The following is an 18,880-nucleotide window of genomic DNA, read 5'->3' as shown; positions in this document are numbered from 1 at the left end:
TCACTGCGGCTTCACATTTCACAGCGCTCAGCCTTTGGGATTACACCACTAAAATCTCTCTCTGCCTTACCAACTGCTGCCATGACAACGGCAACGGAGCTGTGTGCGAGCGAGAGCGTAAGTGTGATTGTGTGTCTAATTGCAAATCTCGGTACGCGTGTACAGCACAGACACGTGAGCATCTTTGCTTATGTTTATAACGGCACGTCTGCATATCTCTGTACACTCTTAACATGTAGCAGCGAGGTTCATCCGCGTGCATCACTTCCTCGGCAGCATAAGAGCCCGTTCAGTAATTACAGGGCAAGCTAGCAACTGTAGCAGCATAAGAGGTAAAAGGCTACAAAGTGTCTGCAGCGAGCAGAACAGAGGGAGGTATTATTAAGGAGTGTGTGTTTATCTGATAGAAGCTCAGTTATCACAAGCCCCCCTCCACCCACCCATCTACACAGCACACTCACAGAGAAGAGGCAATTACAGTGAATGAACAGTGCTGTGACTACAGCAGTGCAAACTGGTTGTTATTATGTGTGTTATGTTTTTTATTTTACGGCGATGATAGAATAGGGTGGATATGCGCTGCTAGAAATGGCAGTTGAGGGTGTGTTTGTGTGTTATTATAAGGTGGGGCAAACAGTGCCATGATGCAACCAATCACTTTAGTGGATGAACATTATGTTATAATTGCCACTGGTAGGCAAATTAGCTGCACTGCATTGTTCCTAACCCCTCAACACAACGCTCAATTTGACTAATATCTTGATAGCATTAACCATGTTTTACATGTGCCCTCTGATTTATTTCTCTAGTTTCAGTTCCTTTTTCACATGTGTTCCTCTTTCAAAACAAATGAAAAAAATGTGTTTACTTGATTATTGAAGCAGGTCACAAACTCTGTTTCTCTGCATTATGTGGACCAGTCATTTCCAAATTTTGTGAAAGCAAAGCACACTGGTGTTATTATCTGTTGGAGATAGTCATGCCACCTATTTTTTTTTTCTTTGCTTTAACATAAGGGCAACTAGCATATAGCCGATATCTACGTGCTTATTACACATGCTCTTAAATACGGCCCGCATTGAACCACAGGACAGGCAGCTCAGTTTATATATTAATCTTTTATTTATCTAGGTAAAAATCTCATTGAGATTTAAATATCATTTCCAAGAGAGACCTGGCATCAATCCAGTTGAAGATGTCAGACAGGTATGAGGTTGCATGTGGCTTTTTTTGTTCGTTTGTTTAAAAAAAATATTTAACAGCAATGGCAAATCATGGAGCCTTGCAACAGTTCTGAAAATTAGCACCACATGCTAGCCACACGTAATATACTGCATATATAGCTCTGTCACAGACAGCTGTAGTGAAATGTCAATAAAAGGCACTTAAAACAATGAGATAAAAAATAAATAAACTAAATCAGCGACACTCTGCTGTAGATTTTTGGTGATCGACATGGAGTCCAGCTGTTTCACAGACTGACAGAATTACAAAATCAATGATTACCATAATGTTTCTTTTTGCATCCTATACATTAAGGTGAACTAAAGAAAAACTCCACCTGTCTGTATCCCTTTGGTATTGATGTTTCAGTAACTTACATTACATCAGAAATGGCAGGTGGATGGATTAGAAAACAACCAAAGTCTGACCTTAGAGGCAGTAACTAAACGGTGATGATTTTAATTTTTTGTAGGTTTAAAAAACTACAAGCCGGATGTGTGGTTTCAGCTTGTAAAGTATACAAAATTATCATTTGTCAGTTCTCTCTGTTGGTATGTGTTATTTTTCTCAATTTCTATGTATTTCTATGCATTTCTTACAAAGAAAAAAAGTTGTAATTGCTACTTCCAATTTGTGCTTGCTAGGTAGTGTGTTAGTGTGCATGCATAAAGTAATGCTTTTGACACGAGTGTGCTAAAAGTCTGAGAAACAGAACTCACCACAATCATCTCTGATGGTTCCAGGACGATGCACTCACATCCACGTCGAAGGCTGCCAGCTGATCGCTTCCCAAAACTATAGAAAGGAGGGAAAAGAGAAATATTAAATCTTTATCTAAAGCCAGCAGAACTCTGTCTTATTCAAGCTGTACATAGGCAGCTGAAAACTCTTAAATATAAGTCCTAACCTACAGGTAACTCCTTGTGCAGCATTTTAAATATGCAGTATGGAATATCCCTATATAATGTTGGATAGAGCAGCAATGAATGAACACTTCTTTTCAGCCGTGACCCATCAGAAGGGGAACCACCCACCTCTGGAAAAGTCCACTCTCGCCACGTCACAATTTGTACAGTATGCTTCCTCCTAATGAGAGGGAACGGGGGGCAGCAGAGACTAAAAGGTCTCGAAGACGACGAGCTGCAGTGGAAACTGAGCTTGAAGAGATCCAAGTTGCGGCTTTGGGAAAGAATGCCGCCTTTGTCCAGAATCAGACCTCAATGTAGAGACAAGGGCTCCCTTGTTTGTTATTTTTAAATATCTCTTGGTTCTGAATGTGATCCACATCACTGTGTTTTAAGATAAACTCAAGTGACTCCAAATAAAAAGATTGCACATTGAGTTTATGTGCCAGGTTTGACCCGTTTTGCACTGCTGAGCTTTAGCAGTTGAGGTTTTGTAGTATGAAATGCATTTCTAGGTAACTAACATTTTTTCCTGAAATGGCAAATGGAGCAAACAGTCCATAGAAAATTCAATCCGAAACAAGTTCTAATTGTCAATTCATTGTTTTATTTTTTAAACAAATCCTACATGTAGCTTCTTTAGTGTGACTTTTTGTTTTCTTAAGGCCTTTACACACTGGACACACAAAAGCCATGCAAATTCTGTGCTTCAAAAATATTTTTCTGATTCACGCTGCAGCCGTTCACACCGAGCACATAATTACGCTGGACGAACTTACGGCATTTATTTTTTTCAAACCAAATTCGAGCTTTTCACTAAATTTGGCTATTGAAGCTCATGATGCACACCAGTACTAAATACACAGTGATATAAAATAATACCATCTTCCCCCTGACAAACAGCCAAATGCTGCTCTGGGTTATTCGATTTCTGAAATTATTATTATTCTGTCTCCTCTGATGTTATTCTTAATCTGCTAACAAGAGCTCAGCCTGCCCCACTGCAAAAAAAAACAAAAAACAAAAAAACAAAAGCAGTCGCGATACATCTTCGGCTCCTGGATCAAACCATGAAATTCTCCCTGCTGCTGCCTTCTCGTGAGAATTGAATGAACTCAAATTCTCAGTTTTCTTCTTTAGAAACATCAGGAAAAACTCACCAGCGCTCTGTCGACTTCGACCACAGTGCGTTTTTTTTTTTAAGGACAAATTATTTACAAAAACACAAAACCTTTGGTGTGTGCACGTTTATACACGTTACAGGACAAATTCAGATGGAAAAATTTGGAATTACAATTTCAGTGGTTTCAATAAGTCAGCTGTTGTAAAAATGTGAAAACCTCTCTAACCCAACACACTGGGCATTTTACACTATTTTAAAACTCTTGCAAATATCTGGGGTCATTTTGCTAATCATAAAGTGTATGAGCATAAGCTGCTTATTGCTTTTATAACTGACAGTTATTCAAATGCATGTGGTTTCAGACTGTTGATTAAATAATTTAAGCACGCTGTTAGGCTCTAGGAAGTTTTCACAAGCTCTTAACATTTCAATGTCTAAACTATTTCTTGGAAAAACGGAAAAAAAAAAAAATCTCTGGGCAGGTTAATTAATAACAGTGGTAGTCAATGTGACTTGCTCTGTTCGGGCAACCTGCCATCTACTCGAACCTCACTCTGCGACCGACACAAACTGAGTAATTCCAGGTGTTCAAGTTCTCCTCAGTACCCACAGATGAAGTGAGCAGTGGTAGTGGTGTGAGCCTATGGACGTGCCAGCCTGCATCAATCATTCCCGACAGGAGCAGACCTCCAGCGCAGCATGGCCTAAATGCTTTAGAGCTCTGGGCTTGTGGCTTCATGTTGTGGGTGTAGCTTGGTCAAGTCAGGGAATAAACACCAGCCAAGAAAAACCTGGTGATCCTCTACCTGTCAGCTTGGCAGAGAGCGAGTAATGATTTTTGTGATGCTTTTGTTTTCTATGAGTTGATTTAGCTGGCTTTGCTTTTCCCTTTCTGCTTCCTTTTGTTGACTTTTTTCTCTTTTCTTTGTGTTTTTTTTCCTCCTGTCAGCTGTTCTGTTGTTTCTCTGCCAGAGCTGCAAATTTTACTTGAGCTATTTGTCGACTTTATAATTCACACAACTCCACAGTAAAGTTTTGCTAAGAAGCACAAACTGAAATCAAAGGCAGCATGAGTGACTGGCTGGGCCACACAGGCTTGGTGAGCAAAGGCAGCGAGTGGGTTAATGCTGATTGTCGCTGTTTGCTTTGCCTGAGCTTCTGTTTAATGCCTACTAACTCTGCTCGTATCCCTGACATACACAAGCCTAAATTCCACCGCAGGGCCAAACAGAGCCACTGTAAGGACAGCTTACTCAGTATTTTTGCTCGTGTTCTCGCAAGACAAATGCTGTGATTTTTTTTTTTTTTTTTTTTTTTTTTGGGGAACTTCCTTCCACCAAAGATGATTTGTCAGCTGGGCAGCGGCTTCAGAGAAACGACCAAGTGCTTTTGATCCGGTTTTAGGGACGTGTGAGTTGGCGCCAGCTCTGATCCTGTTCAGCCTCCTTCGACTCATGCTACAGTAGAAAAGCGATAGCGAATCCACCCAATGAGCATCACAAAACACGTTAGGCCACCAGAATACAAACGGTGAAGTGACATGTTCAATCATGTTCTTCCATTTCATTCCTGACATTAGTAATCCATTCCTCCATTTTGCAGGAGGCGAGGGCCACTGGCAGTGTGCAATGTTAAAGAAGGGATTACAGAAGTTGAGTGTGTGGGGGCAGGAGCGCGTTTTCTAACAAAAGTGTCTTGTTTGGGGATTAAAGCCTCCAGTGCCCTATGACTAGTGCTGAGCAAATATTAAGTAGAGGGCCTGCCAAGAGGGTAATATAAATTAGAAAACAAATAATGCATTGAGAGCAAACACTGACTGTCTTATCTAATGCTTAGGTGGACCGGGGTGTAAGCAACTCTCCAGTAATCAACACTGCCACGCAGCACACTCTGCAAAGCCTACCCATGCAAATATTCAATTTTTATTAGCTATAACTAAAGAGGCAGAGGTCTAGGCACACACCACTTGGTATGAATTATTCATCAACGAGGAATTCAGGGCCACAAGTTAACGTAAGGTTGTTTTTTTCTTTCCAGAGAACTACAGTGTGTGTGTGTGTTGGCTGACGAACCTACAAAACCAGATAAAGGAATTAAAAAGGGGCGGGGGGGGAGATAGGAAAGGTGCCAGATGCTTGAGCAGGTATTCAGAGCACAGCGCAAAGAAAAGATGATCACTGTTAAAAGTACCAAAATATTGCTACACTTACAGTGTAAATCTATAACCTTTTATATTTCCATTATCCTTTTTATTTTGCTTGAATTTATTGTTTCTCCAAGTAAAAATTCATGTTAAGAAGCTGTGAAAAATGCAGGACATAAAAAATAAAGACAACACATTTCTTTTGTTTTTGAACAGTTGAAAATTTTGCCATTTTCCCCTTTGTTTGTTAATTTGGCAGCTTACAAATTTTGTTTTTAACTTGAAAAAAGTAATTTACTTCAAACCACTCATGTCACTCAAAGTATGCCACATTAACAGTACTTTAATCCTCAGGCAAGCTCTGCAAAAATACACTTAGTACTCAAATGAAAGAAATCACTCCCATTTCCTTCCATTCTTCTCATGTAACAAAGGTAAAAGCTGGAACCTGGTTTACTGTCTGAACCTGTTCTGTCTTTTCAGAGCTTACCATGGCCCATCTTTATGCGTGCACTGCAGTTCTGAACTTCTTTAGACCCAACAGAGGTGAATCCAACAAATGCCCGTTGGATAAGACATCAAGGGGTCTTTAAACCAGCTTCCTAGAACAATGTCTGTGTGCAGTTCAAATGTGCCTCACAGTGAATTCATAGCAAGTAAGTGTGAGAATGCATCTATAGCAAATGATGTCCTATTTTCTGACACATATGATTAATAACACATATTAAAATTCAGTCCTTTACGTTCTCACATAGCATAAAGCTTCTTAAATAAGCAAGAGATTACCTCCTAAGAGACTTCGAAATAGTTTAGTTATTTATTTTTAATGAAGACAGTAAGTGTGGAGACTCTCCGGAGAGGAAGCTGAATGATACTGAAAACACCGTAAAAGCCATCCCCGGTCAACCTTCCAGTACAAAAAATGAACACCCTTGGTGGGTTTTAATATACCTGAGAGATACGTCCATGTAAAGTCCAAGTTAAAAATTCATTGCCCAAAAGAAGGAATGATGAAAACCATATAAGCAAAAGCAAATATTGTTATTTCAAAACCACATCAGCCAAGAATTTTGCTACAAGTGAAGTCTATGTGAAACAAAACAAAACAAAGAAAAAGAAATTGATGGTGAAGAGAACATCCCCATTTTTGCCTCTATTCTGTCATTTGTCAGGCAGCCAACATCTCAACTTCACATTAAACCCTGAAGCTCTCAGTCGACTGTCTGACATCTGCCCTGCCTCGGCAGCCTTGCATTCCCCTCCGTTATACAACAAGCCCGGGCGTCTGGAATGTCATTCCACATGCATCACCAGCTTCTCATTCTACCAGCCCGGCAGCCCACCGCCTTATCCTCGGATCCACTCTGCTGCCTGTGTGAACCAACGCAACCCTTAATCTGTACCCTGGTCTGAGCTGAAGGGAGCGAGGGATGGAAGGGGGGGGGGTCTTCTCACTCTTTTAAGCTGTTTAACTGAGTAAGTGGTAAGAGGGCACACTGGCTTTTTTAACCCACCAGACCCTTAAGAAGGACAAAGATTAAACTTCTCAGTTATGCAAGACTTCTGACCCAGCACAGAGAAGGAGGGAGTGGGAGGTCAGACGGATCTTTGGCTACAACTGCTAAAGTGAATGAAAACCGCATCCAGGCTTTGAAGCGTTTACCAACATCCTGTCAGAGCCGAGTTTGATGATCCAACCTCACCTTGCAAAGATAAACAGAATTCCTTGGAGTAACAGCATGGTCCACACCACATGCATATTCCAAACCTTTGCCCCGGCACATCTGAAATAGGCACTGACAACACATCCAAGAATGTGTAACTGACTCGTGACTTTTGCTTCCCAAAATACAGCTTCACTGACATTGTAAAAGGCAAAGAGAAAAGGGCACTGGAGACACGAGTGTAGAGAAAGAGCGACTACGCTAGCCGCTCGCAACTTTTCCAAACACATTCATCAGTCATCACTGCATCTATCACTCATTTCTAACATGTTCTCACCACAGCAGGGGCTCCATCTTTGTTTTGGTTTCAAAGTTGCCAAAAGTTGTGTCTAACCCCCTCCTCCATATACCCCAAAAGAGCACACACCCCTTTTGCTGGCAGCACACTCCTCACACTGACAAATCCAAAATAACATCAAAGTCATACTTCACATTCCAGACTTGAAGGTTTTACTGCAAACAGCTCCCGGCTTGGAGAAGAGTCAGATTTTTAAATTACAACCAAAAACAAAGGCGTTTCTAGGCAGAACTTCAGTAAGCCGTACGCTCATGTGTTTCTAGGTAAGAGTTACATGTAGCTGTACTTTGATGACTCACCCCCGACACGCCAATCTGCTCCTAGAGTGACACAGCCACCTGATAAGATGAACCCCTCCTTCTAAAATATCCCTTCTTGTTAGTCCAGAGAAAGCCAAGCAAACACGTTCCAAGTCCCGAGACTTCGGTGTAACTGCGGCATATTGTCCTGTACACAAACCGGCACTGCTGTCGGAGATTTGTGTATGAGAATGGGAGCGTGTGGCTCACAAAGTGTAGATCAGCTTCTGTCCAATGGCTCTGCCCCCTTTCTCTCTCTCTCTCTCTCTGTCTGTCGGTCTCTCTGGCTCTGTGTAATGTGGTGAGCTGAATACGGCTGCATTCCAGCGTACAACTCACTTCCTGTTACAAAGCACGAGTGAGTGAGAGGCTGGACTGTATGTTCCCGTGTGTACGTGTGAACAGGGCAACGTACACTGCTTTTAGAAGTTACTCAATGAAGTGAGCCTGTCCGTTTTAAGTCAAGTGAACTAAAATATTCTAATTACAGTGTTTAGATTTATTTTAGACATGAAAAATATAAGACCAACTCACAAGTTGCCTCAATGTCTAGTTGTGTCCTGTGGTTCAAAAGCTTGATTGCTAGCTTCTAAACGTTATATTTAACATTTTTCCTCAGCTTTAAGCTGGAATGATCATTTTACTGTGTTTTCAGATGAGTGGCATCATTGCATTTAAAATTTTAACACCTAAAGCTGGCATTTCCAACAAAGAACTGGAAATATGTTCAGTATCATGCGATTTAAATTTTCCTTAGCTCACATATAACCTGCAATAACTCTAGAGCTCATCCCAAGGCAAGACCATGCAATCCTCAGAGAATACACAAAAGACCCAAGAATTACATCTCAAACTACAGCCCTGTGTTAGCATGTTAAAATCCATGACAGTACAAAAAACAAAACAACAACAACACACAAACAAACAAACAGAAAAAAACATTATCATGGCTTATATGGTATATATGGAAGGGCAGGAGAAATATTTTTTCTCTCTTAAAAAAGTAGCACAGCTTAGGTTTGGTTGACTGGATAGATGAGACCAAAGTGGAGATGTCTGGTCATAATACAAAGCTCCATATATGGCAAAAAATAAATGTGGCAGGACAAACAACTCATACCAACTGTTGAGCATGTAGGAGGAGGGCTGATGATATGGTCCTGGTTTACAATCACAGGACCTGAGACTACTATAAAGCAGGATTTCATCTTATTCAGATGAATTCGGGATTAACCCTGGGTAGGGATGGGAATCAAGAACCAGTTCCAAGTAGTCCAGTTCCTTGGTCTGTCTGCCTATCGATCCCATTTATCAGTTCTTGCACTCTTGCTATAATCAGCTGAATCGGAGGAGGAAAACAGTGGCGCAGTTTACAGCGTGGATATGGACATTACTTTTATTTTACTGCACAAAGAACGGGAGCACGATGGATACTGCTCCAGGACGGAAACAACTGCATCATACTGTTAACGCAACTTCAGCACCTGGACAGACAGACCGCTAACGCTAAGCTAGCCAAGAGCCCAGAGTGGTGTTGAATTTGAGTAAATGCTGACCCCAGCCCAGCACCGTGATAAAGTGAGCAGTCATTTGCAGTGAAGCCGCTGCCGAACTTCAACAGGTATCAAACGGATGAGCAGTCAGGCTGTAGTCTCAGTTTCTACTGCAGAGTCATCGTGACGACCGCTTTAAAGTCTTTTTGTGCTGGTTTCCATCTTTCATTTGTGTTGTCCGCTTTGTGTTCATACATAAATACTAAGAGATAGATTGCATGCGTCTTCATTAGGATAGGGATTTGTGTTGGTGTATGGGGCTAGAGGTTTATATTTTAACTGGTAATTATGAGACTGTAACATCAAAGTAACTTAACGAGTAGTGTAACAAATGTCTTTCTCCCGGGTGTAATTAAGTAACGTGTAAAAGTGTTCTGTGTAATATGTGTAACAATTACTTTTTTCAGTAATGACCCCAACGGTGATCACAACAAAGAGGGAAAATACCTCCAACATGCACAAACATTTGACAACTCAGCATGTAATTAATTTACATGAATGTAATGACTTTCATATGCTGCTTAGAGATGGTGGTGACTCTCAAAGTGGAGCTAATGAGAATCGATAAGGGAATTGAATTGATAAGTGATATTGATAATGGAATCGGAATTGCTAATTCTTATCAATCCCCATCCCTAACCTTGGGTGTTCTATAGTATCAATATGATAGAAATACAACCACCCACACCCCTTCACTAGCAAGATAATAATAAACATTCTGGTAGTACAAACAGACTTCATAGCAAGTGATCAATGTTTAACCTGAGTGTTGTTGAGTAAACTTCATTTCCTGCTAGAACTCCTTTTTTTTTTTTTAATGCAGCTTAGAAATTTGAGGAAAAAGAGGACCCAGCATATGGGGAGATGTTTTCAATTTATAGACCTAAACTTTCCATGGTGCAGCTTGATGGGGTTTTATTTATTTATTGGATGATTCCTGCCAGGTTAATAGTCAGACTACATGTCCCTGGATTTAGAGCAGACTTTAAAAAAAATAAATAAAATAAAATAATGAAAAATAAAACCTCAAAGCCAAAGGCAAGATAACCCCGATGATATAACAAGTGTTATTTTGTGGAGTAGTCCTGTTCACATGACTGTGTGAGTTGTATCTGAGAACAACTCATGAAAAAAAGAAAAAAAAACTGAGGACAAAAAATATTCAGCACAAAGTCAAAATTTCATGTCAAAACAAACCAACAGTACTGTTTCACAGTCTGTGGCCTGTCGCTGGCAGGACCTAGAATTTTTTTATTTTTAAACATACTATTGCTCTAAAATGAGAAAACAAGACTTACTTGGTTATCAAAAACAACAACCATTAAAATCACACCAGATGGATGAGCACCTAATGTTTCAATTAAAATAAAAAAAATAATGAGATGCACAAGCACAGTAACCATTTTTAGTCATGAAATGAATTAATAAAAAAATTTTAAAAAATCTCCTGTTCAGCCAGCAACTGTTCCACAGAATGGAAATGAACATCAGAAGTGTTGAGAAAGATCTGCATTGTGCAACAAGAGAATAAATTATCACTGGATTAGTTTGTCATCTACAGTCACAGATGAGTCTGCCTGTCAAGAAACAGTCTCATCTGTACCGGCCTTTTTTTCCCAGCACTTCACAAGATGTGATGATGCAGACATTCCTCTGCTACCAAAAAACCCCAATTTTCCCATATGGGATGATTATGTTAAGAGTTGTGGTTTTGGTTTACCAGTGTAAGGAGTGAGTGATGATGAGAAAACAGTTTGGAAATGGATGAACGAAAGAAGCTTTGATAGCAGTATGTTGAAAATGAATGCACACAGCACCGTGGAGGAGGGGAAGTAAAATCAGTCTGGGTTTACTAAAGGGTGTTTCAGGGTGGAAGTCCACAGTTCCATGCAGTTACTAGAAACTATGGCTAAAAATAGTTTAGTGTTGAATGCAGAGTACATGTGAAAATAATGATCGTGCAAATCCTCGTCTTTAGCCTGTTGTTAACATTTGAAAGTTGCAGATTTGGCACATCTAATTTAAGGAACACACCTACACTGGAAAATCTTCTGAAGGAAAATTCATCCCTGAAACCATTAACAGCTCAGTAGTTGAAAAGCTCTCAAAGACACTCGCCTAAAACACAACCATCTCAATAATGGCCCAACCAATAGATGTGTAACATCTGGAAAGTGGCAGCTGCAAAAAAATTGTGTTTTATTCTGTGCAGAGTGATATAGTGGAAGACAACTGTCACAACAGATCACCCGTTCCAAATGTTTTCATCCCATTAAATGGTCATTATCAGTTGTAATCCCATAGATCTCACTAGGAAGCACTATCCTGTGGCTGCTAACAGGCTCAGTAGGCAGTTATCATCTGATCTCATCAGTCATGAACTGAAAGCACATTTAAAATCTGCAGTGCAGTCATCACCCCGGTAACCTGCATGTGGCTAACAATGTGAAAGTGTAGATTTCTAATCAAACCATTATCTTATAACCCGAGCCAAGTAGCTTTGGTATCTTAACCTAAACAGACGGTGTGTAAAAAAGAAATAAGTGGCAACTAAAAATGAAAGTAAACAAGTAAGCAGTCAGTTAAACTGAAATGCCTTCCTGTCCCTTTGTCAGGACTTTCTCTGCAATTTTAAAAAGGAAACATTCCCTAGGCTTAACCTCAGCAAGACCAATCTTCGCTACTCAGCCTGCTTGAAGTCAGAGGAGGCAGTCTACCTGGGTGTTAACTTATAATGACCACTCGGTGTTCTGAATTTAGTAAAAAGATGCCAAAAATAGTAACACAATAACATTTCGTACATGATGCTCTGCGATAAAATGAGTGCTTTTTGTATAACTGTCTTACATCATGTAAAAACACTGTATTGGTAGATACAAGCCAAGTTTTAGCAGATCACACACTGAACACACGCTTGAATTTTAATGCCGCTTTTTTCCTCTGTCCTGTTTTTGAGGATGTCCATTAATTGGAAAGTTGGTGGTCTAAAACCTCCTTAGGCAGGAGGATACTGTATCCCAAACTGCCGCAATGCATTGTGTGAGTTTCTACGATAGAAACACTGACCATAACAAGCTGCACTCAGTTTAAAGCTCCGGGTGGTCACCAAGGCTCAAGAAGTACTGTATAAATGCCAATACATTTTTATGAAATAAGAGTTACAATCTCTGCAGAATCATAACAAAATATACAAGGCTGACTGTCACTTTTAAAACTGACTAAATCACCAGTAGTGCACTTTGGTCACGGTTTGCTGAAGTCAGCCTTCAGTGTACCATGACCAAACATGTATCTATTTAGGCTCTATTTGATTTTGGGTTTACAGCATACAGTTCCAGCTTCTACGATTAATGACTGAGCCATTCATCTCCCCCTGGATCAGATCTCACTACAGCTACCGGCAGTAAGAGAGCGAGAGAAGCACTGAGAGGATGATGGAGACGTATCAGGTTTTCAACCTTGCTGCTAGTGTAGATATGAACAGCCATTTCTGGGTAGGGCCCGTCTGAAACCCAATTCCACCACATCTTTAAAAGCTTCAGGAAGTCCCACTGGACTCCATTCAGTTACTCGTGCCACAACCAATTTCCCCTCCGAGCCATTTTACCTTCACCATTTGTCCTCTTTATAGACTAGGTGAGGCAGTGTGTCTGGATCTTTTCCTCCCACCCAGTGTTTTGCCCCTATAGGAAAACCGTTAATAAGAACAATCCATGTAAAAGAAAACAGAACAAAACAAACAAACAAAAAAAAAAAAACCAACAGAAATGTTCATAATAAGATGATAAGACAAACAAATGTTTTAACACAGAAACTATGACAGTCACGTTTCCTACCAGGACAACAGGAAGATTTCAGTTAGGTTTACAGCTTTGCATCATATTAAATGATTGTACAGAGTTTCTCTAGCACTGTTACGGGAATACAGCCACAACGCCGCTGTCAAGAAAAAGTCTTATTCTTCTCCTTTTCATTCTTGAACTGAAAATGCAGACTGTCATTCAAAACCTGAGTGAGTTTCATGACCCAGGAGTCCTTGAAACGTTGACTTAGAATGTGCCATTGAATGTGTCATTTTGAAAATGTCTGATTGTCACTGAGGAAATAGGTTCTGCTTCATTTCCACCAAAAAAACTTTTTTGTTCTTTCTTTTAAATGGAGCCAAGTGGCTCACAAAATACTAGGGGGCTAATACAAAAATTTCATTAATGAAATTAGTGTATGAATATAAAAAAAAAAAAAAAAAAAAAAAACTACAACAACCAATGACAGTTGGTCATAATGTAATCAGCCTGGGCAATAGTAAATTACCTTGGTAAATTTAACAATGCTTATTTTTCTCTACTTCATTGTTGGCATGAACTGGCTCCTATTGTATCACTGATTTCAACACATAGTGTATGTGCCGTTTTACTAAGATTAACAAACCTGTGTTAGTCAGGTAGGTAACTTTATATAATTCATGTTTGTCTAACTCTGGGTCTTGATTCAGACCCACTATCTGAAACAAATAGTCTAAGCTGCAATCCCTTTAAACCTTTTATTTTGATTGGGTGCCCCTCTCAAATGCATCCAGAACTGTGTCCAACAGAAAAATCACATTAAGCCTCACTCAGGCCTACAGATTGGTTGCTGCCTCACTGGTAACCACCAGTCATTAGCGAAAGATGCATTTCCTGACTAGTGGTGAGTGGTTGCTGGTGGAGTTGCGGTCATTGTTGCGAAGAGAATACTGCACCAAAAACCTCTTTGTCAGTGTTCTGTTGGTTAGTGGATTGCTGCAGTTACATGGAAGACACTGACTTCCAACAGCAAAACTTGGAAAAAGTCCAAAAAGTGGAAAAGTAGAATGTTTGCTTTCAGCGTCACATTACTCCTGCAAAATATCAGTTTCCAAAAGCAGCTACTTTTACTTTGAAGGCTGACGATGTCAGTTTGTGATTTCTTAGTTTTACAGTCAATTGGCGAATAGTTGGCGAGTATTTTTTGTTATTAGATAACAAGTCAATGTCATCCAGGCAAACTGTAGTAACTTAGGTTTTGCTGGCCAGTCTAGGACTGTGTGAGTGAGGCCTTACAATATCCACATTTGTATAGAGGAAAGAAACCAGCATCTGAAAGTTTTTGTTTAAAGTAGCCTGAGCCTACCTTTTGCCATGTTTAATATGGTGTTGACCAACAAAACACTAGGGGCCATTCTGCTTCCTCACTAATGGAAATGTTACCTTTGGATTAAACTTGGAAGAGTGTGGAGGGTAAAATGATAAAAAAAAAAAGCTCACTCTGAGTACTCTCAACATTTACCTGCTCCATTGTTACATAAGCTCAATCAGACATCACAAAGACTTCATACTAATCAAACTTGTCAAGTTTGATCCAACTGATTCAGACTTTTGCATTCTACACACCCAGCATGTCTACAAAAGTCAGTGCTGTGGTGAATGAACAGCTGTTGCTTGTAAAAGAAGACAATCATTCAACAAAAGACGAAGCTTTTTTTACAGAATGTATCTATAACAGGCATTCAGATTATGACTGTGCCAGGCTTAGTGCTGCCTCTTCTGCAGGTATATTATATGTTGCATGCTCTGCACGATGTAACATTCCCTTACAACTATTGCCAGATTGCCTTCTTTTCATCTAGTTGCTCACATGAATCTCAGCTAGTGTCACTGAAGCACATTCTGGCAGAAACTAAAACCGCTCAACGTGCAGTTGGTGCTTCATATGCATAATTTAGCACAGAAGTCATAAATGTGACAGTCCTGAATAAAGCAGTTGGCTTTACTCTGAACATCTGAGCTAATTATCAACCCCATACAGTCTCACACAGCACAGCGGATCCACCCTCCACAAGCTCCTTTGCAACATATGCTTGGTAAACACTTTCAGGGCCTTCTTCTCCTCTGTGACTGTGGTCAAGCATTAACTTTAATCTGCCAGTACCTTCAGATCCCCCTTCGGGCATCCCACACACACACTTTAACCTTCGAAAAACTGAAAAGGTTAGATTTAAGAGGGGGCTAGTTTTTTGGCACATTTCCGATCAACTCTTCCGTTTTAAATGCCTCCCACGTTCGTACAAACCCAAAGAACGACCTCAGCGGACTCCCGCTGTACAGCCGGAACAGTTCTGCTCCACGGGCTAAAGTGACGGCCTCGAGCTCAGAGTGGCCGTAGGTGTGTTATGCAAGCCTAATGGATAAAAAGATCATTGTTTTCAAGACGCCTACAGGGATATTTCATGTAACAGATCCACTTGTGAAATCGCAGCTTTTTAACATTTGAGTCTTGGCTTCAGAGGTGGTGAACACTGCTGTGAGAGGGGAACATGAGTCTTAAGTCCTCTGAAGGTGCCATAAATAATTATTTTCTAGCCTCACTCAAAAACTAAACAAATAATATGCAATATGGTTAAATCAGAAAACGCAGGAATTATCCAAGAGGAAGACTAATGAAATGGTTAGTGTTACTTGAGCTTTTCAACTATGCTAAAATGGTGATGACAATAATGCTTTCTACCCAAGGTTATTGAGACTACTGTGATACAGGTCAAAAGCTTTAAAAGGACATGACTTATGCTAATCTTTTAATTATGGTCAGGAATTCATACGATTTAGTCAAGGTGTCTCTACTTACAAGGTACAAGTGTTACAGTGTAAGCTACTATAATGTGGTTTTGCACAGCTTCAAACCAAGCCTATGTATCCTGCTTTTTACCCTATGACAGCTGGGATAGGCTCGAGCTTCCCCTCTATGTAACCCTTAATTGGATAAGTGTTAGGAATGGACAGATGTACATTCCCCTTTTTGCAGTGTTGGTGATATAGTTCTTGAGAATTTTAGAGTGTAGAAACGTATTTTATGATAACTGTTTATAATTTGTAATGACGACATGTATTTTATTCTCGACCTAGTCGCCTAATGTATTTCTCTTGAACTGCAGAGAAGTCATGTTGATGTCCCAGCAACATTCTTGTACATGAGAAGAAACCAATTTGCATAGAGAAAAGTAAATGTTAAAATAGACTTCTGTATTAAATAACTGATTTTAAAAAAGATATAAATTAAAATTAAATAGTTATGCCAAAAACATAAGTAAAATCTGTTTTTGAAACCAAAGAAACAATGATAAGATTAAAATTTTCTTTAGTGAAATCACATAACTGCATACAAACATTTGCTGCTGTGCAAAATTTTTACAAGGCAATTTTAATAAAAGTTAAGAAGAAGCTGATAAGACAGGAAACAAATCTTGGAGAAAGAGCCATTTGTTTCTTCATTTTAAATTGGCTTGGAAGGAAAGCGGATGCTTGCATGTTACTGCCAAAAATCACACCTTCAAACAGCATTCAAAATGGCCGATGATCTTACCTGCTTCTGGGCAGGAACATGGATTCTTTGATGAAAACTGAGCCAGACAACAGGATGTACCAGCAGCTTCCTATGTCATCAGGGCTGAAAGACAGAAAGAGATACATTAGCTCGGAATGAATTATATGGTGATATTTTGACACGAAGCAGCCAAAAGTATAATTAAGGATGATGAACAAAATGGGAATTTTTCTAGATTTGGAAAGATGAGCCTATAATTGATGTCTCTCTCAAAATGCTCTGGATCTCAATCTGTTATTTGCAGGATGCGTAAAACAAACATGATCCAAAAAGACCCCACCGACAATCAACAGGACCCAAAGTTTTAGCAATTCAACATCCTACTGGCATCATAAGACACCGCCAGGCATCCTAATACATCACAGCTATTCTGGCTATTAAAAAACAGATTTGCAAGTAAGGTCAAATATTTCATTTCATTTGTTGCTGTGGATAATAAAAAGAAAAAACAATTCTTGACAGAAATTCCCAAAAGGGGTCCCTGCTTAATCTATGCCACTACATGAAAGGGTCACCGTGGGGCATGGATTTCATCATCAGTGTGTGCACCAAGGTGTACAAGGCTCTCTGCAGACTTGTATGCACAACAACTACACTACAAGGCCACCAAAAGCACAAAGATTCTCCAGGTAGACTACAAAGTAGTATAATAAGAACAAGTAGTCATCTGTAGGAGTCTGCAGCTATCTTTGTGAATGCCCACAAGGCAGAACACTGTTTTACCCTCTACGACAGTGAATTGAAAATGTTTATGTACAAATCAATCTATTGATGAAGATTATTTGCTGTGTCAGTTTACTTATCACCATTTTCTGTGCAGGTACTGTGGCTTAATGCATCAGTGATGCAAGACTGCTCGCTGCACCAAATGATTAATAAAATTACAAAAAATAAAAAAGCGAGAAACTGAAAGGAAGGGAGAGAGAGAACTGTGAATGAACTGAAGACTCATGTCTGTCCCCACACTACTGGGAAAATGGGCCTCTGAAATAACCTCACACTGACCCTCTGGATGATGCAGCTGATTGTCAAGTCATTTTCCAGGGAAAATGACGGGTAAACAAACCCACACTAAACATCAAGACGTGCACTTTTTTCAGTTTTACGAATTGTGTGGCAGAGCATGTGAACCACAGGCCTTATTAAGGAACATCAAAAGATTCCACTGAGGAGAATTTGCCTACAGATAAACAACTCACTAAATATAATTTTCAGAAACCACATTTGGTACGTCAGTGTTAATAAACTACGCTGCTAACGCTGAAAGGATATCCTCAGATTTTAAAATTCATCAGTTTTGTCTGTGTAATCATCTCGCTTATCCTTGGGTCTTCACAGATACCGCTGAGATAATCTCAAAAGGCTGAACCCTCTATCTGTGCTACATGCAGGATTATCAAAGAGACATACATATTAACCTAATGAGAATGTAAACAAACAAAGAAAGAACAATAATAAATAATAATAGTAATGCTTGCTTTCATCTATACGCAATCAATTCAATGCAGAGCGCTTCAAGGGGAATCAACATATATAACTGCTGTGCTGGTGAGATAAAGTATAAGGAAGCTAAATGCTGCTGTACCAGCATAAATTGTGAGTTATGTTTTACTGGATTTAGTTAAGTATAATCTTATATCAAAACAGATTATACTGGAGACACTGTGCTGCATTTTTCAGGTAATTACAACAGTGATCAGTGAAATTTTTGACTGTTTTGTGAGCCCTAAAAAAAGCCATCGTTGACGGCCTTGTTAATCAGACGTGTTGGGAAACGCACCTCTGACAGTAAAGAAGAAGCAAAAATCCAGAGAAGGAAGTATTCCTGTCACATGTAACACTGATACCAACCTTCAGCAGTATGGGAAATCTGACATCAATCCTGAAGTCCTAGCAGTTATGGGCAAAAATAAACATGCAAGTACTTGTAAACTGCTGTAATTTATGCTACAATAACTTAATGTCACCATAGCAGTTATGGTTACTTTGTTAGTTAATATGTTTCCAAATTGAGCTGAAAATTAACAAATTTAAAGGTGGTTGAAACAAAAAAAAAAAAAAAATGCAATTCCAACTGTGTATGGCTAGGTAAGGTTTTGCATGTTAAGCCATGTATTATAGCACTGCATTTAAAGTACAGTTAACATGTTATATCTGATTAGAAACAAAACTGGAACAAATACGAAATATGATAAAGTTTTCCAGCTCTTAGCAGG

General features: G+C 39.6%; 1 protein-coding gene across 5 annotated transcripts in view; it reads right to left on the bottom strand.

Moving 5' to 3' along the window:
- rapgef2 (Rap guanine nucleotide exchange factor (GEF) 2) overlaps positions 1-18,880 on the bottom strand; it is a 107,204-nt gene that overhangs the window by 49,011 nt on the left and 39,313 nt on the right. For all 5 annotated transcript variants that reach the window (XM_039621114.1, XM_039621104.1, XM_031758968.2 and 2 more), the window contains exons 4-5: positions 16,644-16,727; positions 1,944-2,019 (exon numbers count right to left, since the gene is read on the bottom strand). In XM_039621114.1, the coding sequence (XP_039477048.1) occupies positions 1,944-2,019; positions 16,644-16,727 (160 nt within the window). The remainder of the gene's footprint in view (positions 1-1,943; positions 2,020-16,643; positions 16,728-18,880) is intronic.

Source organism: Oreochromis aureus, linkage group 2, assembly GCF_013358895.1.
Source record: "Oreochromis aureus strain Israel breed Guangdong linkage group 2, ZZ_aureus, whole genome shotgun sequence".
Classification (NCBI taxonomy): Eukaryota; Metazoa; Chordata; class Actinopteri; order Cichliformes; family Cichlidae; genus Oreochromis; species Oreochromis aureus.
This window is presented reverse-complemented; position numbering and strand designations above follow the sequence as displayed.